This window comes from Hyperolius riggenbachi, chromosome 1, assembly GCF_040937935.1.
Source record: "Hyperolius riggenbachi isolate aHypRig1 chromosome 1, aHypRig1.pri, whole genome shotgun sequence".
Classification (NCBI taxonomy): Eukaryota; Metazoa; Chordata; class Amphibia; order Anura; family Hyperoliidae; genus Hyperolius; species Hyperolius riggenbachi.
The window spans coordinates 358,635,277-358,661,140 of NC_090646.1; the positions used below are offsets into that span (position 1 = coordinate 358,635,277).

The following is a 25,864-nucleotide window of genomic DNA, read 5'->3' on the forward strand; positions in this document are numbered from 1 at the left end:
GGAACAGATCTTTTGCAGATAATGATCTTTTGAATGTGTACAGCATCTGTGTGTGCAGCATCTTGCAAAGATTTTATCTGATGGGGAGTGCAGCTCCATAGAATAGACTGTGTAGAGTATGGCTCTCATACTGCATGGAATGGGGTAAATTGGTCTGTGATCTTTCATTTTCCAAAGACTGTTATCTCAAGTGTGTATGAAGCATTAGAGTGCTTGTTTGAGGACTTAAAAGGCATTTTATGACGAGTTTAAACAATATCAACTGAGAGAAAACTCAGGAGAACATCATGCATATAGTGTTGTCCCAGCCCAGAAAAGCATCTGACTGGAGATGGTCAATGACAAACATATCATTTTCGCTTGGAAGCATAAGAAAAGTAAATCGCATATGGTCTGGGTAAACACCACCTCTCCCCCCAGATGGGGGGCAACTCAAATAAATTGTGTCCCCGCACAATTTATTTAATCTGCTTTGGATTCCATGTCGTTCCGTACCCCCTCCCCTCCATTTATCAAAACAAGCAATAAAAGAAGAAGAAAAGCCGGCACCTTCCAATGCTCTTTTACTATTTATTGAAGGCTGTCATAATAGTACAGATGTACAAGCAGCGACGTTTCGGAGCGATGTCCTAGCTCCTTTATCAAGCCATGACAGCCACACAAGTAATGCATCTACAAACAAGTTTATATAGTACATCATATCAACCTAAACCAATCACAGGCTAGTATTCCATTAGCCAATCCCTGTCAGGCATGCTTAGGCCGGACCTGATGGGGAACTATTTTCATAGTGAGAGAACCAATGAGAAAGATCTGCTCACCTTTAAAATGTGTCCGTTCACCTAGCCACGCACTGCGCCGAAGACAGCCCTCAATCCCACAATGCACAGCGTTGGTACCACCCACCGGTACGCCGGACCTAGTGGGGAACTGTGTATGTGGGAGGGCAACACTGCAACGTCATAGACGTTGCCGGGGAGACGGCAGAACGCGGGCGGAAGGTCCGCTCGCCTATAGAGGCAGGACGCGCACGTCACTTGTCTCACGCCGGCTGATCACGTGGAAACTAATCCACCAATCAGTCGGCCCGCCGTCTCCCTGTATGACAACAGCAGCATCGGAGCATGCCGCGTTGTCAAGGAGATGGAACGCCAATGGGGCTGTCCGTGCGGGGAGATGGAGAGCGGACACATAAGCTAAGCAAGAAAAAGTCTCAACTGTCTCAAAACACAGCGGACATTAGTTAAATCACCGAGACTTGTGAAGGTCTCTAAAATTTACATCAACACAGAGGCACAAACTGTAAGGTAACAAACAAAGATACAGAAACAGAATAAAAATAAAGATGAAAATATTGCATAATGGACAACGTTAAGGGCTAAAAAAGCAACGTTAAGGGCAAAAGAGCAAAATGGCAGGCAACTGGTTGATCCGTGAGATGCTCTCGGATAGCATGTTTGTGTGAGGATAATCTGACCTTAAATTTCTGAGTGGTCTCCCCTCACGGATCAACCAGTTGCCTGCCATTTTGCTCTTTTTAAACACAATGTTAGCCAGTTACGCTGTCAGATTATTGACAGCGTGCCTCCTTTAAAACGTGGTGGAGATAGACATAGGCAGCTTTTGTACCGTGAAGCTCATTGGATACGCACACTCGATACCTTGGAGCCCCGTGGTATGAATCGTGAATACGATCTATTGCCACTTATATAACAGTTTAGCCCTATTTTGGTATTTATATGGGCTTTTTTAGCCCTTAACGTTGTCCATTATGCAATATTTTCATCTTTATTTTTATTCTGTTTCTGTATCTTTGTTTGTTACCTTACAGTTTGTGCCTCTGTGTTGATGTAAATGTTAGAGACCTTCACAAGTCTCGGTGATTTAACTAATGTCCGCTGTGTTTTGAGACAGTTGAGACTTTTTCTTGCTTAGCTTATGTGTCCGCTCTCCATCTCCCCGCACGGACAGCCCCATTGGCGTTCCATCTCCTTGACAACGCGGCATGCTCCGATGCTGCTGTTGTCATACAGGGAGACGGCGGGCCGACTGATTGGTGGATTCGTTTCCACGTGATCAGCCGGCGTGAGACAAGTGACGTGCGCGTCTTGCCTCTATAGGCGGGCGGACCTTCCGCCCGCGTTCTGCCGTCTCCCCGGCAACGTCTATGACGTTGCAGTGTTGCCCTCCCACATACACAGTTCCCCACTAGGTCCGGCGTACCGGTGGGTGGTACCAACGCTGTGCATTGTGGGATTGAGGGCTGTCTTCGGCGCAGTGCGTGGCTAGGTGAACGGACACATTTTAAAGGTGAGCAGATCTTTCTCATTGGTTCTCTCACTATGAAAATAGTTCCCCATCAGGTCCGGCCTAAGCATGCCTGACAGGGATTGGCTAATGGAATACTAGCCTGTGATTGGTTTAGGTTGATATGATGTACTATATAAACTTGTTTGTAGATGCATTACTTGTGTGGCTGTCATGGCTTGATAAAGGAGCTAGGACATCGCTCCGAAACGTCGCTGCTTGTACATCTGTACTATTATGACAGCCTTCAATAAATAGTAAAAGAGCATTGGATGGTGCCGGCTTTTCTTCTTCTTTGATTCAGAACTCGAGTGGTGATCGAGTAGCCTGGGCACATCCTATCTTACAACACTAGCGGGGTTGTGCTTTCCTTCATCTTTTCAAAACAAGCAATAGAAACCTGGTATAACTGGGTTAAAAAGGCCAAGATGTGCTATCCCCGTGCCATACTAAAACCTCTATCCCATAACCCTGAGATTCAATTCACAGGCCATGGTATCAGTTGTAAAGGTGGAAGCAAGCAGGGATTCATACTTTTAGCCTCCTGGTGAAATATTACAATTGGATACCACTGAACACCTGTAGAAGTCACTACTGTACCACCTTCCTAGCAGTGCAAAAAGCTATTTTTTTCTGTTACCTGCACTTACACTTGAGGACCGTGGGCGTTTTGCCCCCCTTAAGGACCAGGCACTTTTTTTCCATTCAGACCACTGCAGCTTTCACGGTTTATTGCTCGCTCATACAACCTACCACCTAAATGAATTTTGGCTCCTTTTCTTGTCACTAATACAGCTTTCTTCTGGTGCTATTTGATTGCTGCTGCAATTTTTACTTTTTATTATATTCATCAAAAAAGACATGAATTTTGGCAAAAAAATGATTTTTTTAACTTTCTGTGCTGACATTTTTCAAATAAAGTAATATTTCTGTATACATGCAGCATGAAAAATGTGGACAAACATGTTTTTGATAAAAAAAAACAAAAAACCATTCAGCCTATATTTATTGGTTTGGGTAAAAGTTATAGCGTTTACAAACTATGGTGCAAAAAGTGAATTTTCCCATTTTCCAGCATCTCTGACTTTTGTGAGCACCTGACAAGTTTCATGAGGGGCTAGAATTCCAGGATAGTGTAAATACCCCCCAAATGACCCCATTTTGAAAAGAAGACATCCCAAAGTATTCACTGAGAGGTATAGTGAGTTCATAGAAGATATTATTTTTTGTCACAAGTAAGCGGAAAATGACACTTTGTGACAAAAAAAAAAAGTTTCCATTTCTTCTAACTTGCGACAAACAAAAATGAAATCTGCCACGGACTCACCATGCCCCTCTGAATACCTTGAAGTGTCTACTTTCCAAAATGGGGTCATTTGTGGGGTGTGTTTACTGTCCTGACATTTTGGGGGGTGCTAAATTGTAAGCACCCCTGTAAAGCCTAAAGGTGCTCATTGGACTTTGGGCCCCTTAGCGCAGTTAGGCTGCAAAAAAGTGCCACACATGTGGTATTGCCGTACTCAGGAGAAGTAGTATAATGTGTTTTGGGGTAAATTTTTACACATACCCATGCTGGGTGGGAGAAATATCTCTGTAAATGACAATTGTTTGATTTTTTTTATACACAATTGTCCATTTACAGAGAGATTTCTCCCACTCAGCATGGGTATGTGTAAAAATACACCCTAAAACACATTATAGTCCAATGAGTACCTTTCGGATTTCACAGGTCATTTTTGTTTCAAGACTAATCCTCACGGTTTAGGGCCCCTAAAATGCCAGGGCAGTATAGGAACCCCACTAATGACCCCATTTTAGAAAGAAGACACCCCAAGGTATTCCGTTAGGAGTATGGTGAATTCATAGAAGTTTTTATTTTTTTGTCACAAGTTAGCGGAAATTGATTTTAATTGTTTTTTTTCACAAAGTGTAATTTTCCGCTAACTTGGGACAAAAAATAAAATCTTCTATGAACTCACCATACTCCTAACGGAATACCTCTGGGTGTCTTCTTTCTAGAATGTGGTCATTTGTGGGGTTCCTATACTGCCCTGGCATTTTAGGGGCCCTAAACCGTGAGGAGTAGTCTTGAAACCAAATGTCGCAAAATGACCTGTGAAATCCTAAAGGTACTCATTGGCGTACTTAGGGTGTAAAAAAGTGCCACACATGTGGTACCGCCACACTGTAAATGACAATTGTTTGTTTTTTTTACACACAATTGTCCATTTACAGAGAGATTTCTCCCACCCAGTATGGGTATGTGTAAAAATACACCCCAAAACACATTATACTACTTTTCCTGAGTACGGCGGTACCACATGTGTGACACTTTTTTGCAGCCTAGGTGCGCTAAGGGGCCCAACGTCCTATTCACAGGTCATTTTGAGGCATTTGTTTTCTAGACTACTCCTCATGGTTTAGGGCCCCTAAAATGCCAGGGCAGTATAGGAACCCCACAAGTGACCCAATTTTAGAAAGAAGACACCCCAAGGTATTCCGTTAGGTATATGGCGAGTTCATAGAAGATTTTATTTTTTGTCACAAGTTAGTGAAAAATTACACTTTGTGAAAAAAAAAAACAATAAAAATCAATTTTCGCTAACTTTTGACAAAAAATAAAATCTTCTATGAACTCGTCATACACCTAACAGAATACCTTGGGGTGTCTTTTCTCTAAAATGGGGTCACTTGTGGGGTTCCTATACCGCCCTGGCATTTTACGGGCCCAAAACCGTGAGTAGTCTGGAAACCAAATGTCTCAAAATGACTGTTCAGGGGTATAAGCATCTGCAAATTTTGATGACAGGTGGTCTATGAGGGGGGGAATTTTGTGGAACCGGTCATAAGCAGGGTGGCCTTTTAGATGACAGGTTGTATTGGGCCTGATCTGATGGATAGGAGTGCTAGGGGGGTGACAGGAGGTGATTGATGGGTGTCTCAGGGGGTGGTTAGAGGGGAAAATAGATGCAATCAATGCACTGGGGAGGTGATCGGAAGGGGGTCTGAGGGTTTGGCCCGAGTGATCAGGAGCCCACACGGGGCAAATTAGGGCCTGATCTGATGGGTAACAGTGACAGGTGGTGATTGATGGGTAATTAGTGGGTTATTACAGGGAAGAACAGATGTAAATATTGCACTGGCGAATTGATAAGGGGGGGTCTGAGGGCAATATGAGAGTGTACGCGGGTGATTGGGTGCCCGCAAGGGGCAGATTAGGGTCTGATCTGATGGGTAACAGTGACAGGTGGTGATAGGCGGCGATTGATGGGTGATTGATGGGTAATTAGTGGGTGTTTAGGGTAGAGAACAGATGTAAACCCTGCACTTGGGAGGTGATCGGACGTCGGATCTGCGGGCGATCTATTGGTGTGGGTGGGTGATCAGATTGCCCGCAAGGGGCAGGTTAGGGGCTGATTGATGGGTGGCAGTGACAGGGGGTGATTGATGGGTGGCAGTGACGGGGGGTGATTGATGGGTGATTGACAGGTGCTCAGTGTGTTATTACAGGGAAGAACAGATGTAAATATTGCACTGGCGAATTGATAAGGGGGGGTCTGAGGGCAATCTGAGCGTGTAGGCGGGTGATTGGGTGCCCGCAAGGGGCAGATTAGGGTCTGATCTGATGGGTAACAGTGACAGGTGGTGATAGGGGGTGATTGATGGGTAATTAGTGGGTGTTTAGGGTAGAGAACAGATGTAAACACTGCACTTGGGAGGTGATCGGCCGTCGGATCTGCGGGCGATCTATTGGTGTGGGTGGGTGATCAGATTGCCCGCAAGGGGCAGGTTAGGGGCTGATTGATGGGTGGCAGTGACAGGGGGTGATTGATGGGTGATTGACAGGTGATCAGGGGGGATAGATGCATACAGTACACGGGGGGGGGGGGGTGTCTGGGGAGTATCTGAGGGGTGGGGGGGTGATCAGGAGGGAGCAGGGGGCAGGGGGGGGATAAAAAAAAAATAGCGTTGACAGATAGTGACAGGGAGTGATTGATGGGTGATTAGGGGGGTGATTGGGTGCAAACAGTGGTCTGGGGGGTGGGCAGGGGGGGTCCTGAGGGGTGCTGTGGGCGATCAGGGGGCAGTGGGGGGGAAATCAGTGTGCTTGGGTGCAGACTAGGGTGGCTGCAGCATGCCCTGGTGGTCCCTCGGACACTGGGACCACCAGGGCAGGAGGCAGCCTGTATAATACACTTTGTAAACATTACAAAGTGTATTATACACTTTGTATGCTGCGATCCGGGTGCTAGTAACCCACCGGCGCTTCCGAACGGCCGGCGGGTTACAGCGCGAGGGGGGCGGAGCCAGTCGCCGGCGGCCGATCGCGTCACGAGTGACGCGATCGCGCTGCCCATGCCCCTAAAAGGACCGCCGCCTTTGGACATAAGCTGGTCCTTGCGGGGTCCACTTCCCGGCCGCCTCTGTGCGTTAGGTGGTCGGGAAGTGGTTAAAGAAAACCTGAACTGAAAATTAAAAGTCAAATTAAACATACACAAGTCATACTTACCTCCCGTGTAGTCTACTCCTCAGTGTCTTTCTCCTGTCCCGCGTCCTATTTGTTCACTGTGATCAAGGGAATTTTCCGTCCTCCATTTTGAAAATGGCTATTACCCATAACAGCTTTCTGGTCAGTACACAGTTAAACTGTAACATCGCCCACTTGAGCCATAGGGAAACATGGACATTACCTGGTACATCAGTGTTCCTCTCAGCTGTAACTGACAGCAACTGATATTTTACTGACAGCAACTGATATATTTCAGATCTGACAAAATATTGTCAGAACTGGAAGGGATTATTGTCAGAAGAAAATGGTGAGCTTCTGAGAGGAACTGATGACAAGGTAACTATGCAATGTTCATTTGAAGTTACCTCATGTGTTTATTTTAAATATTTTTACTCAGTATAGGTTCTCTTTAAGTTCCGTCATCTTTATGTCTGCTAACTAGGATATGACCCCTATCATTAATGAATAAGTCTTGGTGGCAGATGGACCGTGCCTCATAATTTATCTACACTTCTTTTTATGGTACGACTCCCTATGTTGCCCATAGAAAAATGATCTGAACTGATGTCTATTGATTCCACAAATGATTGGGATGAGATCCTTACTAATATGGCTAAGGTCTCGTCCAACATAATATTAAAGGAAAAAGCAAAAGCGATCGTAATGGATAGCACCATACTCCTAAACAATGAGCTAAAATTAAAGTGAACCTGTAGGAAAAAAGTGACCTAAATGGGTACTTGCCTTAGTAGAGGGAAGCCTCGTCCCTCTTCGCCTCACTGTTCCAGTGCTGGGACCCCCACAACCTCTTCAACAATGATTTGTTGAAGAGGTGCTCATGGCTGTGCTCCTGTTTGTAAACAAGGGTACCTCTTCCATCAAATTTGGACACCCTGAATTTCCTGCTTGCCATTAGGCCTGCACAGTAGCACAGAGCTGTTCGGGCCCGGCTTTTTCTGCAGAGCATGAGGCTCAGTGCTACTTTTAGATGAGAGCCATACTGCACCTGCGCAGTGCGGACACGCTCTTTCAAGTATGGGAGCACACCTGCAAACTTTCAGAGGGTCCCGGCGATAATCGGTTGTCTGGAGGAGGACATCGGAAACCGCTGGAGGATTCAGAGGCTTCCTTCTACCGAGGTAAGTATCTGGACTTCTCTATTTAAAACTTACAGGTTTGCTTTAAAATGTACCTGTGTCGAAGGGACCAAAAGAATTGATACTTACGTAGGGCTTCCTTCTGCCCCCTTTAGGTTGTGGGCTCAGATCATCTGCTAGCCACCCCAGTAACATGGCTCAGTTGCTCTTTGTCACGCTCCGGGGGCCGGGAGCTTTCTGGATGGGCACTTTCATCAAATCTCACCTACCTTGGGATTCCTACTTCATAAAGAGAGGAGCGTAGCATTCTTTCACAAAAAATGCCCAGGTTTCAATAAATACAAGAGCAAACTTGTAGCTCTGATTTGTGCAGCTAATAGTTGCCTTAATGCCAAGTATTGGAAAGGCATTTTACCAACCTCATCTTGGCTACTGCACACAATTTGATGGATTTACCACAAGGAACACATTTTCCACACTCTGAAATCTACTCTGTACCTCTTCCTTCACATTTAGAACACCCTTTCCATTAGGCTAGCCAACAAATGCATGGGTTCTTATTGACATATTTTCTATATATCCTACTTGGCTCAACTGACATGTTATGCATTTTGTTTGATTTGTTTACTAATTCAAAAAAATCCTTAAATAAAAATGACACAACATTGCATTCCAGCTGCTCTGGAGATGTGTTTAGCTTACAGGGACAACAAAGGATAATTTGCATATTCAGCAGTGAAGCATTGTGGGAGATGACATATGCTCAATCCAATCTGAATAATCACAAATACCTTCTGTTTTAAGAAGGCAAACTTTTTTGTTTTGCATATTTATTAAGAAGGCCTTTTGGTCCTTTGCAGCCCCTTACACACTCCAGGGAGTTCTGGTTCACCATGACCTTGCTGGGTAATCTGTAAATACAAATGTAATAAAGACAAACAATAAATGCAAATTGCATCCCAATCTCTTTAACCACACCTCATGCTCTCCTATACCGCTCAAAGTGTTTTGTGCATTATGCATAATTATATACTATTATCGGCTCACTGGTGTGTTGCTTTTATGTGGAAAGTGGCCAACCTAGATTTTCAACTTGTTAAGAATAGGTTGGATTTGATTGTGAAATCTGACAGGATCTTTTATGCTAGCATTGAAAACTTAGATTGCTATGAGGCTATCTGGGAAGAGTGGATAGCTTTTAGGGGTTTGGGATCCTTTTGTATTGGGCCTGCCTTGTTTGGACCTCAAACTAAACTTTGTGTAGCTTATAGCACTGTATTATGATCCTTAATGCTTGCACTGTGCGTTCTACATGTGATGTCATGCCATCTTGTTATGTATTTTGTTACTATGCTGTATGGTTTTGTAATATCCTCCTGCACTATATATTTGCTATTGTGCTAGGCTCAGTAAACTCTTGGTTAATAACAAAGACATGCAAATTACATGCAGCTTGAAAACAGGCCATTTAAAATGGCAAATCTTGCATTTTGTGGTGGTATGGAGCATTGTCATAAGATCCAATTACCCTTATGCAGAACTGACCATGTTCCTGAATGTAGATCACTGCAGTGAGCAAAACTAAGTTCTGGGGAAGCAATCATACCACCATTTTATCAAAGTTTCTGGTATCTGCCTGCATTTGTTTTGTTAAAGTTACAAAGAGTAGCAGCTTAGTGTGGTTTTGCCTTCTTAAAACAGAAGGTATTTGCAATAATTCAGATTTAACCACTTGACGACTGCAGTGGTAACCCCCCCCCCCCCCCCCTAAAGACCAGGCTCAATTTTGTAGTGCTGGGCTGTGCAGGATTTTCAGCCTCATGCACAGCCCAGCTTAGGTGCCCAGCGATCGGACTCACCAACCTTTTTTTGTCCCTAAGGGAACATGCCGCCGGAGGGGTCCGATCGCTGCAGGCTTTGTTTATTTTATTTTTTCCAGATGCCTCAGCGAGGCTCTCTCTCTCCCCGCCCACCTCCCTACCCTCCGTCATGTAATTTGGAACAGGACGGCGATCCGTCCTGTTCCGCCTCTCATAGGCATCAGCCAATCAGAGGCCCCCGGCAGTGCTGTACGCTTGTAAGCAAAGGGGATTTCTTTCCCCTTACGTTTACAAGCAGCCTGCTAGCCGCGATCGGTGGCTAGCAGGCTAGTCACGGAACTCCGTTCCGTGAAGCGGCAGGGAACGATCGCGCGGTCGTTCCCTGGGCAACTGCAGCCCCAGGACTTGACGCGAATTGGCGTTAGGCGGTCCTGGGGCTGCCGCTGCGGTCACGCACATTGGCGTGAGGCGGTCCTTAATTATTTAAGTGTGTAACTGTAGTTACCCAAAATGCACACCACTGAATATGCAAATTATCTCTTTATGCACCTGAAGCAAGGCTTATTTCCAGAACAGCTGGTGTATAGCAAGCCTATAGCTTTAAATTTTACAGAGCCACACCAACCCCACATGCAGACAGCCTGTTTCAGATTATTGGTCCTACTCAGTGCATGGCAGGGATTGATATGGCTCTATGGAATAGGGCTTGGACCGGTACAACAGAGTAACCAAGCAGCTCGGGGTGACCCAAACCACTAGGAAAGTATAGGGTACTAAAGGAGACAGAGGGCTTTTTGGTCTCTTTAAGTCCCCTATATTTTCCTAGTGGTTTGGGTCACCCCGAACTGCTTGGTTACTCTGTCAAAGTGTAGCAGGTGACGGCAAAGATTCAGGTAGCCAGAAATGAAGATGCACCAGATCGAACCATATAGAAAAAAACAGCACACAAGTGACAGCTTCCAAAAAAGTAACCTTTTCATTTATTATATTAAAACAATAACATTTCTTTAATATTAAACAGTATACACACAACGGATTAATATCTCATATATTATCCCTTCTGCTGCCCTAACAGCTATTGTTTTAGTCTTCTGATATTGTAGGGTACCTGTGAGGAGGCATCTGACAAATTCTTGGCATATAATGCTAAAGAATGGATCAAAGGGTCAAAATACGTGCAAAGACATCCCCAATCTAAGAGACAGAAGTGAGAGTACTGATGGATATTAGGTCTAGGTTTATCACAGCAGAGACAGACACAAATTGTGTTGCAGGTTTCCTGACACATGGCGGCTAACAAGAGACAAACATGAATAAACTATTAAGAGGCAGATTTATAAAAAAAAAAAGGGGAAAAATACATTTTGAACAAAAGATGAGTAGTTGTCTCGGCAACCAATTCTAAAGAGCAACCTCACAACTTCTGTTTTCCTTTACTTTTCTCAAACTATTTATAAATTAGCCTGAAGTCCAAATTTAAGTATAAAAATAAAAAATTCTAATTTAGGAAGGTTTTCTAATTTAGGGAACAGGTCAAATGGGGTTTAAGACTGCATGCACACTTATGTAGTGGTGCATATACTGTACAGTGTATTTGTTCTATGATCTGAAGCTCTTGACTGCATTAAAACATGTCCTATCCTGTTCACTTGAGACCTCAGGGTGCCATGTGGAAGAAGCATCAACATTCGCTGTTAGTGCATCTGTGTGCTGTGGTCTGGGTTAAGCACTGCAAAATATGTGGTTCCCATAGAAATGAATGGGGCTAGTCTGTAATGGTTGTCAGTCTGTATCATACAGTAGATGCACCACCACTTGAGTATGTACCCTTATATAGAGCTTGTTGGGCTAGAAATATGAGTGCTGTCATTGCTGACTTGTTTTTAGAGTACAAAGCTCCAGGCCTGTCATTTTTAATTCTTGCTTCAGTGTCTAGAGCCAAATACCAAGACAACTGTCCTGTGCAATGATCATAGTGAACTGAAGGTAAACCGGCAGCTTAAAGTTTAGGACCTTTAAAGAGAACCAATTGCAGATTTGTACTGGTAATTATATAAGCCTGAGCTTAGACGGTTTAGAATATTGCGGACATACTGCTTCATAATTTGTCTATATCCCTGTTCAATGTGGGTGAATCAGTTGTATGAACTTAAAAAGACCGTTTTACAGTGTCTACTTTAGTTCAGTGCTAATAGCCAGTGTATTCTCTGTGCTTCTGAAGCTGTGGGAGCAGTTAGAAAACCACAAAACTAGCACAGAATTCTCCCAACATGCGATTCTTCAAAAAACGCACATCTAAATTGGGCAACCGCAAACACAAAACGAATACGTTGTGTTTTGCAGTGGAAAAGGGCCCTCAGGGCTTGTTCACATTATGTGCAGTGCTGTCAGTTATGCCGCACCGCACATTGTGTGTGATCTGCATGTTAACTTGAAAGTCCCATAGACTTTCATGTTGCTTTGCAGATCAGAGGCCAACTTGTAGTCACATGGTGTAAGGAATGGCCCAGACAGTCAGGTCTGTGGTCAGAATTTCATACAACATAGGGGATCAGCAGGGACGTCATACCTGAACTATCCTCCACACAATTGCTTTAAAAACAGATTCACAGTATTATATATGCCAGTTTGACTGGCGCTTCTAAAAATAATCAGCAATGACAGGTCATATGTTTCTATCCTAACGGGTTTATTTACAGGTTAACTACAAAGATAAAATATATTTCTCAAATGTGCTCAAAATCAGTCCCTCATCAACAATGCAATTACATTTCATTATTAGCTTTGCTTCTGAAAGTGTACATCAGGGATGCTGCAAAGGTTACTGTGGCCCAATGCGGCACATCCACATCAGAGGCCGCTGTTCCCGTAATCACAGGCAGCCACCCACCCCAAAAAGGAAAGCAAGGTATCGCTCCAGCATAGGTAGCCACCTCCAGTATAGGTAAGTCAATGGTGCCTGCCCCTCCCCCCCCATACACACACACAGGGCGGCCCTGGCAGCAAGGGAGGCACCCTGCTGCAGGTGATGCCCCAAGCAACTGCTTGATTTGCTTTGGTGAAGCAGCACCCCTGGTGTACATGATGCTGTAGCATGTTTAACTGTTTACATGCAGCAAGCTGCAGCCTCCTTTCTTTACACAAGTCATATAACATCCATCTGAATTACTTCTAGCAATTCTCTAGATGGATACATGGCACCAAACTGGTATTTCTGCCACTTATGTGACTGGACTTCCTGGATTGTGAATCCAGCCACATGTAGAGTTGTTTACGCCATCTACATTGCTCTGACACATATGGTTAGCACAACATGCCTTCTGTGGTCCTGTGTGAAGATGTGCTTCCCAGAAAAATGTGCAGGGTTGGAAGGCACTACAGCACACTGCATCACAATGGAAAGGATTTATGGATCTGTTCTATTTGTCTACTGCTGTATGCATACGTATAAAATCGCCGCTGGGAGACTTGGGCACAGGATACAGCCGGTATGGCTTATCCTGCTGCTGCACAAGTTCCTGGCAGCGTTAAATACTATTGCCCTTCTAGGTCCATGTGGATAGTGGGGAATGATGTAATTCAGCTTCCAGCTATTGCTGGCGGCCAAATTACAGTGGTTTAACCTCTTGCCGAACCGCATCACGCCGAAGGGCGTGGCCGCAGCGGCAGCCCCAGGACCGCCTAATGCCGATTGGCGTAAAGTCCTGGGGCTAGCTAATGCAGGAGATCGCGTGCAGCTTGGGGGGCGGAGCTCCACCCCGCCTTCAGTCTCGAGACTGTTAGACGGCGTGATCGCCGTCTATTTACACGTACAGCGCTGCGATCGGCAGCAGCACTGTACTGGAGACAGCCGTGTGACACGGCTGTCCCCCGGGACACTGGAGAGCGATCGGCTCTCATAGGCAGAAGCCTATGACAGCCGATCGCCATAATTGGCTGGCTGTGGGGAGGGAGGGAGGGAATAGATTTAAAGAAACATACTGTTTTTAATAAAAACCAGTAACAAAAATATTTGTAAAAAAAAAATATCTGTGGGCGATCAGACTCCACCAACAGAGAGCTCTGTTGGTGGGGAGAAAAGGGGGGGGGGGGGGAATCATTTGTGTGCTGTGTTGTGCGGCCCTGCAGCTAAGCCTTAAAGCTGCAGTGGCACATTTTAATAAAAATGGCCTGGTCACTAGGGGAGTTTAGCACTGTAGTCCTCAAGAGGTTAAATGCAACTTCAGCGCCGTCTTCTGACGGCACAGAATTGTCTCAGTGTGCGCCGCTTTAGCCGTAATTCCTGTTACGGTCTATGGTGGCACCGGCTGCGCCCAAATCTCCTGCACTGTAATTACAGCGCTCGTGCTGTACACCACATCACAATGGAGGCAGGAACAGAGTGATGAAGCCTGTTGCATGTAAATCATGGGAGGTCCTGCAGTGTCCTATCCGGTACTAGAAGCAATATTAATAATAAAATACAACTGCAGCATTCCTGAGGAAAGAATCTTAACACATTTGCAATACGTCTTTTATCACTGCATTTACACTTTAGGGGGCAACATAAACAAAACAGTGCCAACTTGTGGCACCAGCTAGTGGAACCAAGCAAAAAATCTGCTCACCCGTATATATTTTTCAAGGCCCATGTCACAAACGTGTGAGATGTACATGATGTACAGCTGACTCAAGGGTTTCTGCTGAATATACCTACAAACATAGATTTGTAGATAATATAAACAAATAGGCAGTTGTGTCGCTGACATAAAACACTGATAAATTCCAATTGCTGGCAGTTCAGCAGAAAATCACTTGCGACTTAGCAACATAGCCATTCTATTACAATAAATGGAACACATTGCAGCATTTAATCACTCCGATAGTTGCAAAATTCTCACTCATTCTTGTGTCATGGGCCTAACTTCACAGACTTGTATCCTGTCAGCAGAGATTAAATGTATACAAATTCAACAACGTTCATTTCAAAATAAGCTCACATTTTTATTTAGCGCATCAACAACTTCCAGGTGCAGAGTAGTTGTAGACAAAACACAGGGTGGTTATCATTTCTGCATCTTACAGAGGAGGACCGCTTACCCACGTCTGCTCCATGTGGACTATTTTCAGCAAGGGATGCAAAAGCTTTACAGCTTCAACCTAACTTAGTGATATGTTCCTATATCAGCACGAAATAAAGTGCACTAGTCTCTCCTCTTTGTACAAGTGTTTAAAGTTACAGATGTATACAATATGCACATTCTGAAAGACTTGCTTCATTTGTTAACATGCCCTAATCATAGGAGAGAAAAAAACAAAACAAAAACACTACGTTACAAAATATACTTGTGTTATTGCATTTGATTCAAATGCAAGTCAGGGTCATATTTATGAAGGGGTCTGCATATCTTCATTTTTTATTTTTATTAAGGCGATTTCACTATCCACTACGAGATAAAGAAGAAAAAAAATAAAAGTAAAACCCACAAAACAAAATAGTGATGTAGGTGTGAGGTTTGCATACCGTGTGACTTCTAAGTATTGTATCCTCACCACAGCATTAAAACCGCAGTGGGACTTGTTAACCCTTTGCTGCGTATTGTTCAACTTTTTAAAATGTGCATTATTTTCACAGTTTTGTTTGAAAGTAGCAAGCAATAATTTACTACAGGCTGCAAAACAGAATCGGGCAGCTTTGGGCTTGAGTGATAAAACGCCACTTCAACCATCTGTATGCAATATGTCAAAGCTGTTTTCTATTGAGCTTACACTACAGATGCCATATTTGGTATAATATACCCATGGGCTACAATTACACTGATCCAATCTATACAGCTGTAATCAATCCAAGTGATATTCAACTATTCAACCTCCCTTTAAAAAAAAAACCCAAATTGTCCTGCAAGGCTAATCTTCCCAATATAATAAATCTATATGGTCCACCAAACGCATTTCCTAGAGTCATCCTGATTCACTGCCATCAGTTTCACATTTCCAGGCAGCTTTCCCTATATTTATAACACAAGTAATGCCCTGCTTGTCAGTGATGTGTAGCTGTTAGAGTAAATGGTCAAGGCTGAATTCTGGGTATTGTGAAAGCTGATAAATCCTCAGATGCATAGATATGTTGCGGTACCCCACTATTGCTTGCGGTCCTGTGCTGTGCTTCTTTACAGATCACAGTTGCCATCTCTTCTAGCCACCATACTCATTAAAGTGACAAGAGAAGTAAAGATTGCAACTGATAGCTGTGTACAGCTACAACGTTTATGAGGCAGCGCCTGTCTCAGGAGAGAGATGCTGAATCCATGGATTGGGGATCCGCCAGCTATTACAGTGTAGCAGAGAGCGGCACACCAGTTTGTTGCCTACTTCTAGAAAAGTTTCATTGTTAAAGGGGATCTGTTACAAAGAAAAGTATCAGGCAGGGGTCACACTTATCGGCTTTCGTACGCGTTTTCTGCACAGAAAAACTGACTTCAACTGAGAACTCATGTTAATCAATAAGCAAGGTCACACTTTAATGCAGAAAAAAACTGACATATTGCGCAATTTGTCAGTTTTCTCTATAAATTACATTAGTTGCTGTAAGGCAGGGGTCACACTTGTCTTTCAGTTTTCTGCAAAGTGTAGAAAACTGAAAGACAAGTGTGACCCCTGCCTCAGTGTGAGTGGCTTGAAGCTGCCATTCTCTGAATCGGATGAGAACTTCTGGCTACAAGCTAAGCACACATGTAAACATTCAAGCACACCGATGGGTGTGGCAGAAAAGCATCTCACTGTGGTAAAACTGCTCAGCAGAGACTGGGACGGTACAACTATAAGGGCCCTCTCACACTGTGTAAGTTGTGTTGGTATCAAATAGCAAAGACCATACAGTGAGGCAAACAGTTCAGAGAAAGTATGCCTCGCTCCCATACTTTCAGGGCCCATAAGGCACCTTACTAATTATTTGTTTTCATTTATTTTATGAAAATGGTCAGGGCTCTGCAATATTTCATTTGTTAAAGGCTATTAGCAAAACTGCACAGAGTTCTGATTTAAGCTGCCAGCCACAAGTGCCATTAGGCTACAATTACATGCAGCCAAATGGAAGCTTTTGGCAACACCGCACCTATCACGTTTGATATGTGGCAGCATTACCTAGTGGTGAAAAAAAGTCATATTGTTGTGTCTGAACACAGCAATTCTCACTACATGGGGGCTGCCTGTCCACCGCACGTCCCGTGTGCAAGCAAGCGTCTGGCTGGTGAACGGGAGCAACTGACAAGCAGTGAATTCACCGCCCTCTGCTGCTTGTGGAAAAGAGGCCTAAAGCTGAGTATCATGCAGCAGAATTAGTACGTGGCCAGTCAGATGCACAGAACGGCTGGTACTATCTGAGTCAGCTAGCACATTCTGGCTAATCCAGCCTTGACCTTTACACTACAAATATATTTTCATTGGCTCTGCTAATATACATGATACAAAGGTAAAATCAATCTTCTGTGGCAGCCCTAGTTTAAATAAAGAAGCAACACTGCATTATGACTTTATCTAGTACAAACGCCTTACCTACAGTGACAATGGTCCAGATTTACTAAAGCACCTCTCCAAGTATCTACCCAATGGGTATATAATGAGTGCTCTTGCAAACCTGGTGTGGATTGAATAAAAGTTCTACAGGACACAGTGCAGCTATTTTTCTATCTGAGTAAAACTCAGTATTATACATACTGAGGTTGACATGCCTGTATTTTAAAATGGGGTAAACTAATGCAAATCTATAACATTATTGATCAGGAAACCACTATACGATATTTTAAGCACATTTAAGTACGAGCCAAAAATTTAGAATAGGGGCTAATAAGGTAGCAAAGCTTTCCTTCCAATGCATGGGAAAGGGCTACAACTTCTATCAGGTTGTTACTGCTACCTGACCAGATTAGAAATAATTCCTTATCTACTATTTTGTGTCTGTGTGGCTCAGTGGATCGTTCAGAAACAGCCTTATCAGTCTGCCGACAGCGCGTACACACGTGCTACTGTAGGCTGAACGTCCACCCAGTGGGAGGGTCTGGCGGACCTGTCGTGTGCAGAAGTATGGTGTGTGTACGCGCCTTTAACATGAGCTCTGGGGCTGCCAGAAACCAAAGTGAGGGACAGCAATAATATTCTCAGAGGATCTAACTTACTCCTCCAAACGCTACAAGACAAAATGGCAGAGAGACTAATTCCCCTCAGCAAAGGAAGTTAGGCAAACTCTGCCAAGTGTGGATACACACATCAACAAAAACCAAAAGACATTCTAACCTTTTTCCACACTATGCAAAACAGAAAGAAATTTGGTTTACGTTAAGCAGATGTAATAATGGTGTATTGCAATTTTGACATTTCCAACCTCTGGCTATCCAAATTTCTATCAAGATATAATTTCTTTGTCCTTTCTACAAAATGAAGCAGCTCTATTGACTTTCATTCAAGTCAAGATAATAATATTACTTTGGTCCCATATAAAATAACCTTTTATTTGTAGTTAAGCAGTTGTAATGCTAACTACAAATGAATGGTGACTGCAAACAGACATAATATTGATGACAGCTAGAGAAAAAAAACATAAGTGGGCCATCTATCATATGACCACATAAACATTACAGTTTAAAAAGAAACCATAGTATTTTTTTTTGGGGGGAGGGGGGTATATGTGTCAGTAAGATGAGCTCAGCATAGTAAATTTGACTTGTGTGAAATATTTGAAAAACTGTGACCATTATCATTGCAGCGTAATAGGGCTTTCACGTTGATCGCGGTGGATTCCAACGCAGTAATGCAGAGCATGCTGTTTGTTAACTGGGAAATGCGTGCGTTTACAGTGAGGCATATTTTCATTGTACTGTATGCCTCACTGTATGGCTGCACTGCAACGCAATGTGACTTTTCGGCTACGTTGCACAGCAATGTCAACGCAACGCAACGCAACTTGCTCAGTGTGAAAGGGCTCTAATAGGGCTGCATAGTGTTTTACAGCACCCCAACCCCAATCAATGCACATCATCAACAGTCTTCTCAAACTGATTGAGAAGAATACTGGCAAATGCAGTAAGATTTTATCCGCACAGTTTAAAAAAAATGGAAGAACTACTGTAATTGCAATGTCCAACAGCAATTAGGGGGAGAATTCAAAGATGATCATGAAATAAAGTTTTTAAAAAACTTGGGTCATAAAGCATGTACTTGTGGAAATCACAATAGGAGTTCTTCAAAGCAAGCTTCACCAAAAATATTTAAATGTATTCGTATTGAAAGACACTATGGTTTCCTTTTAAACATACGCTGCACTACATTGTTAAGCAATGATATATTAGAAGCCACTTCCACTTGTGGCCTCAGACAGGCACTGATGGGCTCAGTCACTGCAGCTGGGCTACATCTCCAGAAGACTAGAATGGCAACATTTCTTCCTCACTGTAGTTTGGAGCTCCACCCTATCCCCACAAAATCAAGTATGTTTCACATCCTCACAGGTGGACTCCTCAGTTATGCGAGTTCTACATTATGGAGAATCCATGAGGTGAGTTTGACACTATCTTTTGGCTTTATAACGGGCACAATAGACAGCTGAAGCTGTTTTGTGGTGGGGATTTTTTTTTAGCACAAAATTTCACTAGAGGTAGAGGAAACCAGTGTTTTACTATGTGGCAACCATATAAAAGCGGAGATAAGTTTTAAGTTACTACACCTGGAGGCAAATTTGTAGGAAAAGTTACATACTTGCCACAGTAGAGGTAAGCTGCCTAACAGCTCAGAGGCTCCCCATCCCCCTTAAGCTCGCTGTTCCAGCACTGAGACCTCTGAGGGCTTGTTTCCACTGTTGCGACGCGATTTCGGCCGCATTCCGACGCTTGTAAAAACGCATGCGGATGCGTTTCCACATGCGTTTTTACCCGCGATTTCGCATGCGATTTCGCATGGCAGGGTGCCATGCGAAATTAACCATGACACTGCCAGGGCTAAATAAAATTGAAAAAGGTGCGAAATCGCACGCGAAATCGCGGGTAAAAACGCATGTAACAAACGCATGCGTTTTTACTATTAAATACATTAGCGGCGATTCGCACGGATTCCCGACGCAGGCGAAATCGTTGGCTCTTTTGTGCGTTTTTTTCACGCTGAAAAAAACGCACCTCAACAACGCGACAGTGGAAACAGGCCCATCCACTTGTATTACATGAGCGGATCTGCATGCGTTGGACGCATGCAGATTCGCGATAGTGGAAACGAGCCCTCAATCTATTCGACAAGGGCTTGTAGAATAGGTTTGTGTGGCCACACTCACATCCATGTGTGAGCATGAGCGCACTGCGCAGATGCAAGACAGCACAGCTCCCTTACAGTAGCATGGAATCAGGCATGCACAGGTTTTTACTCTGTAAATGAGCGGCTCCATGCTACTGTGCAGGAGTGGGCCATCAGCACTACTGTGCAAGTGCAGGCCATCACGTGCCTGTGCAGTGCAGACTCGCTCGTTCATGGACAAGTGTGATGCCGGAGAGATGAAGAGGATCCAGCAATTGGGCTCAAGAAGGATCGGAGTAGCCTCTGGAGCATACATGTGGAAATCTGGTACACAGTGCCATAAAATCTGGCCTACAAGTGGTTTCCTCACATTGCATTATATTTGGCGCGTGAGCACCTGAGAACTAAGCATATATGGTTAAGCGCTGAAACTATTAAGTCACATGGTGAAGAGAAAGGGGCCACTAGACACCAAGGAACTGTATAGGGTTGGGAGTGAGGATGACTTGACTCAAGGGAACTGTATAGGGGAGCCACTAGACAGCAGGGAACAGTATGGGGAGGGGGTCCATTATGCCCCAACGAGCTGTATAGGGGAGTCACAAGACACCAGGGAACAGTATAGGAGAGGGAGGGGGCCACTAGACACCAGGAACTGTATGGGAGAGGAAGGAGGGGGCATTAGACACCAGGGAACCTTATAAGGGAGAGGAGTGGCCACTAGAAATAGAGGTTGATGACTTGGTCCCATTTTTTTTTCCGTACTACTGTGTATTTGAATTTGACACCCATGTTCTGGAGGATCCAAAAGGCTTCCCTCTACTGTGGCAAGTTTCAGCTTTAAGTGAGATGACCGCAAACATGAAATGCACAAACTCCATCTTTAGTACAAGGTCAATTAACTAGCTACTCCAATAGTGTTTACCCAAAGCCTGAAAATATCAGCAAGCTAAATGTATTCAATGCACTTCCCTTAAAGCGAAACTCCAGCTTTGTTAAGAAAAAAAAAATCTTATCCAAGGTATTTACCTTGCAAGGATATTAGTAAACTTTACAGCAGATTATGTGTGCTTCTGTATTTTAGATGGTGAGACAGAGGGCTAAGGAAGCCATACACGAATCCTTTTTTTTTTTGTTCAATCGACCTTCCATTTGATTTAATAGAGGGTGAATCTAATAGACTTTTGGCTGTTCGACTGATGAAAAGTGATCGGGCTGAAAATCAAAGTTCTGTCGATTGAGCAGAATGGAATCTGAGTTGTTTGGACAGGAATCTGCTGTCACTACACCTGATATTGATTGACTGTAGAGCGGTTATAAGGTTTCTGACCATGTGCTTTTCACATCGATCTTATTGCCACTTTGCAAAACACATATTTGATTAATAATTTCATGAAATCTACCCGATATAGCTACCAGCATGTGGGGCTTGGATTAAAGCGGACCCAAACCAAACATTTTTTTAATTCAAAATATTAAGTTGTACCACTCTGACACATACAAAGATAAATAAACACTCCTTCAAGGCTATGTGCATTTCAGTGCATGCTTTTCACCCTCCTCTTTTCATAACTAGGGTTATGCTCGGGCAGCCATTAGCAATTCCTCATTTGCCGGATACCTTCTACTCCACCAGTCTGCCGGATTCTGTCCCAGCAATATGAAAGGAAGGGAGGGGTTTCTCCAATAAATGTAAAATATTTTATATTTGTCATCATGCAGCTGAAAAAAGGCTGCTATTTATTATTATAATTAAGAAAATAGATTTCATTTCTGAAAGCTTGTATTTTTAATTTGGGTCCACTTTTATTTCTTCTCAATTGGCATAATACATTTTTATTTAAAAAAAAAGTACAGTGGTCATTGGACAGCTATGGAAGCTGCTATATTAACCTCCATTGAAATAAATACTACTTTCCTGCCTGTATAGAATTTATTTCCAGATCATCTACTTTAAAGGGAACCTGAACTGAGAAGGATATGGATTTTTCCTTTTAAAATAATACCAGTTGCCTGACTCTCCTGCTGATCCTGTGTCTCTAATACTTTCAGCCACAGCCCCTGAACAAGCATGCAGATTAGGTGCTCTGACTGAAGTCAGACTGGATTAGCTACATGCTTGTTTTAGGTGTGTGATTCAGCTACTACTGCAGCCAAAGAGATAAGCAGGACTGCCAGGCAACTGGTATTGTTTAAAAGAAAAAAAAATCCATATCCCTCTCAGTTTAGGTTCCCCTTAAGTAAACATACAAAAGCTGGTTTTCTGCCTCCTCTGCTGTGCACAGCTGTTCTGGAGGAATGACACAATACTGTATGACATGCATCTGGCAATGAGAACTGGGTGCAGGATATTAGATTACGGTAACTATTACAAATCCCATATCCTGACTTCCCTAGCCCATGTGTGGCCCCAGCCCATACATTGAAAATGGCCGCAGTCAAATTTAAGCGCAGGGTGTAGCTGAAAGATGGCTCACCCTGCACCCTCTGAAAGTCCTGGGTGGCATTAATGTCATACCCCCTCCGAATTGTAGCAACTCAGCAGGGACATGTAATCCAGGCAACGGCTATTGCTGGTGGCTGAATTACCTTGTTTTTCTCTTCTAATTTGAGATGTCGATTGCCGACGCCCAAATTAGTCACTGAGCACAGCTACAGCCGTAATTCACATTACAGTCTATGGCAGCACTGCACCGAATTAGTTATCTCACAGCCCCAGCCCCACACCTATCCTAACCCCAAACTCCTATTTTTTAATCATAATCCCCTCCACTTGAATGGCTAGAGTAACCCCTTTCTGATGGCTACCTTCCTCACAAATCTACCAGCAACCTTCCCTTCCCACCCAAGCTCAAATGATGTGCAACACCCTAATCTACATCAGTCTACCATTAGTGCTCACCTCCAACCAACCACACTTCAGCTCATCTGATCTCCATAGCCTGAATTATTAGATATTCTTTCCAATCAGGATGGAAGAGTCCCTGTAAACAGGTTTGGTAAGTCTCTGTAGCCTAGTGAGCAGCAGGATACGTCAGTCTGAACAATAAACATTAGGGATGGTCAGTAAACGCAAAGAATTCCAAGTTGATGCAAGATTATGCAAATATATGCATATTTTAATTGGACCAATCAAGTGCCACCTTGTCAAGATTCGACTGGTATATTTTCAAGATGTATAGATTTGCTAAGTCCTACTTCAACTAGGAATTACTGCACCTTATGGACCTTTCCTGATCAACATTATAGTCAGGAAAAATTATTTTTGAGTGGAGGACAAGATAGCAGCATTCAAAGGACAGTAGTACTTTAAAATCTGGTGTTCAGGTAAACATACCTATACAATAAGGTAGCCCCACCCTTTCGGCAGTGTAAATTATTCTTCCCCATTCCCCACTTAATAACTGCATGAGTAGAAGCAGTTTCCTTTTTCTCAAACTGGTTATGAGGTGGATGTGGCAGAGCTGCATCCCAGCTCAGAGTAAAAGACCACATTATATCCTATTCATCTATTAAGAGAAGGGAGAGCCTTACCCACTCTACTCAGCAGGGATATAGAAGAAAAATGTCTAAAGAGGGCAAGGAAGTGGAAGTGCCAGGATTAGCAGCCATGTAAACACTCTTTAGGAGCAAAATAGAGGTTAACTTCCTTTCTATACATCACATTGGGATTAGACTGGGATGGAGGCAGCTGTAAAATGTGAAATACTCTTCCCTAATATGAAGGGCTCCATGCAAGTACCTGCAATGTAACTGAGCCCTACACTGAGAAGAGTTTTGGAAAAAGAAAGAAGCCAATTACAAAATCAGGAATGTAATGATAATTCTGGGAAATCCTGTTCACAAACAGTGTACTGTCACAATGGTTGGGCTTAGTACACATGCAGTGATTTGCACGTCTGAGCCAATCAATTGATCGGACTGTGCCAGATATGGATATGAAATCTATGGCAATCTGATCAAATACAACTGATTCATGCTTTACTAATTGGTTGTCAAGCCATCAGACATGCAACACATACATGTACTGGCTTTATGTAGGATCAATCAACACAATAGATCAGGATTGCAATTTGCTTGGAGACAAATATTGGATGAAAGAGCCATGGTAGACTTGTGTTGCTATGGCATTCCTGTTAGGATGATTACAGAATGGCACATGGTTGTATGAGGAACTGACAGTGCGTACTAGGTCTTACAAGGAAGCAAAGTATTTTCTTGTTGGCAGCTTCATGAAATTGCAGTTGGCTATGTTAAAAAGGATGGATAACTTTTAAAACCCATCTCCACTCAAATAAAACAAAATAAAATAAAAAGTATTTAATTTGGAACAGTGTGGAAAGGGGTTAGAATTTGTGTTGCGTTCCCATGCAAAATAATTTCTCTCACTTCCTGTCTAAGCAGGAAGTGGCTAAATCTCTCTGACAGTAGCAAGCAGGGGAACCACCATCATGTTTTATTGTTAGCCCTCGGGACTACTAAAGCTCATATTCAAAGTCATGGCAGTGCAAGGGAAAGAGTGATGAAAAGGCTTCTAACTCCTTACACTTACCAAAACTATTTTTTTTCTCTGGTCAGGCTTTCAATAGCACTGAATTTCCAAATTGGCTGTGTCACACTGGTATAAATTACACCAATTTAAAGAAAGCTGAGTTTTCCTTTAAGAGGATTCTGGCATTGAACTACAATAGGATTTGAGGGGCTGTGATTTCCTACAGTGTAACAATATGTGAAATATTCACTCCAGCAAACACACTTTAAACATGTACTCCTTTACTATTTATCTGCAGCTTTTTTTTTTTACTGCTGAGCTAGCTGCCTTTCACGGTAAGAAAATGGTATTTGCAAAAACAAAGCAAAACAAAATAAAAATATTAAAATAAAAAAAGACCAAAGTTTGGGGAGGATATTACAATATCCATTTACACTTTTTGTAGAGCTTTTATGTTCCACTTATCATGGTTGAGTTATTTCAGGATCCAAATCAAACCTCTTACTTGTGGATGGGAAAGTATAAAATAAAATCCCTCTTACTACTGTTCATGAGAAGGGATGAAAAGCAAACCATATGAACAATAACATGGCTCCAACAGTTTCTCGGTATGAGCTTATTTTCAGCTGAATACGATGAAGCCTTCCATCAAATGTCAGAACTGGATGGCAGACAGGCGATACCAAAGCTCCCGTGAGTGGCTAGTTGTTTACAAACAAGACATCAAAAATGATGGCGTATTCAACTTTCATTGCCCTCTGATTTTTGTGTCAGCGTGAAGCTGGCATACTGTCACATGGACACAAGAGGGTGCAGTTCTCAGGAGCTGGGCATTTCTGCTTTGCTGAGGGCAATAGCTAACTCCAGGTCTTCTTGCTCCTGTCGCTTTAAACGATCTAGTCTCTCTTTCTCTGCCCGCTGGCTCTCTCGTTTGGCCCATGCTAGCTGCTGTTCTTCGTTCCCAAACTGTGGGATATGAAAATAAACAGATCAGTTAATCTGCAGCTTACGGCTGAAGACCAATACATACACAAAGCATTGATTTTGACAAGTTGATTGGTTACATATTAAACAATCACTTGTCACTATAATTTAAAGTCAGAACCTTAGAGTGCTTGTGCTTATACTTAGGTATGGTTAAAATGAATCAACATTCAGTTATGCAATATACTTCCGATACTGATTCTAACGTTTAAGATACTGGCATGTCAGTCCCATTGTTTACATCAAATACGCTGTTTGCTGGAGTGCTCATATAATCTGCACGGGGATGATAAGCAGTGCATACAAGTTACAAGACAGAAGGGAGAAACACACCAGAAGCAGTGGGTACATTTTAGAAGCAAGCAGTGATCAGCACATACTGTAGCTAGTTTACTATCAG

General features: G+C 43.2%; 1 protein-coding gene across 4 annotated transcripts in view; it reads right to left on the bottom strand.

Annotated features, from left to right (window-relative positions):
- Window positions 1-25,864, bottom strand: part of EPS15L1 (epidermal growth factor receptor pathway substrate 15 like 1) — a 260,710-nt gene that overhangs the window by 19,948 nt on the left and 214,898 nt on the right. For 2 of the 4 annotated variants that reach the window (XM_068234203.1, XM_068234202.1), the window contains one exon: window positions 16,339-25,446. The exons of 1 other annotated variant lie outside the window; for it this stretch is intronic. In XM_068234203.1, the coding sequence (XP_068090304.1) occupies window positions 25,300-25,446 (147 nt within the window). In that variant the 3' untranslated portion in view covers window positions 16,339-25,299. Of the gene's footprint in view, window positions 1-16,338; window positions 25,447-25,864 lie in introns of those variants that run through there. One more of the 4 variants, XM_068234204.1, reaches the window with a different exon arrangement.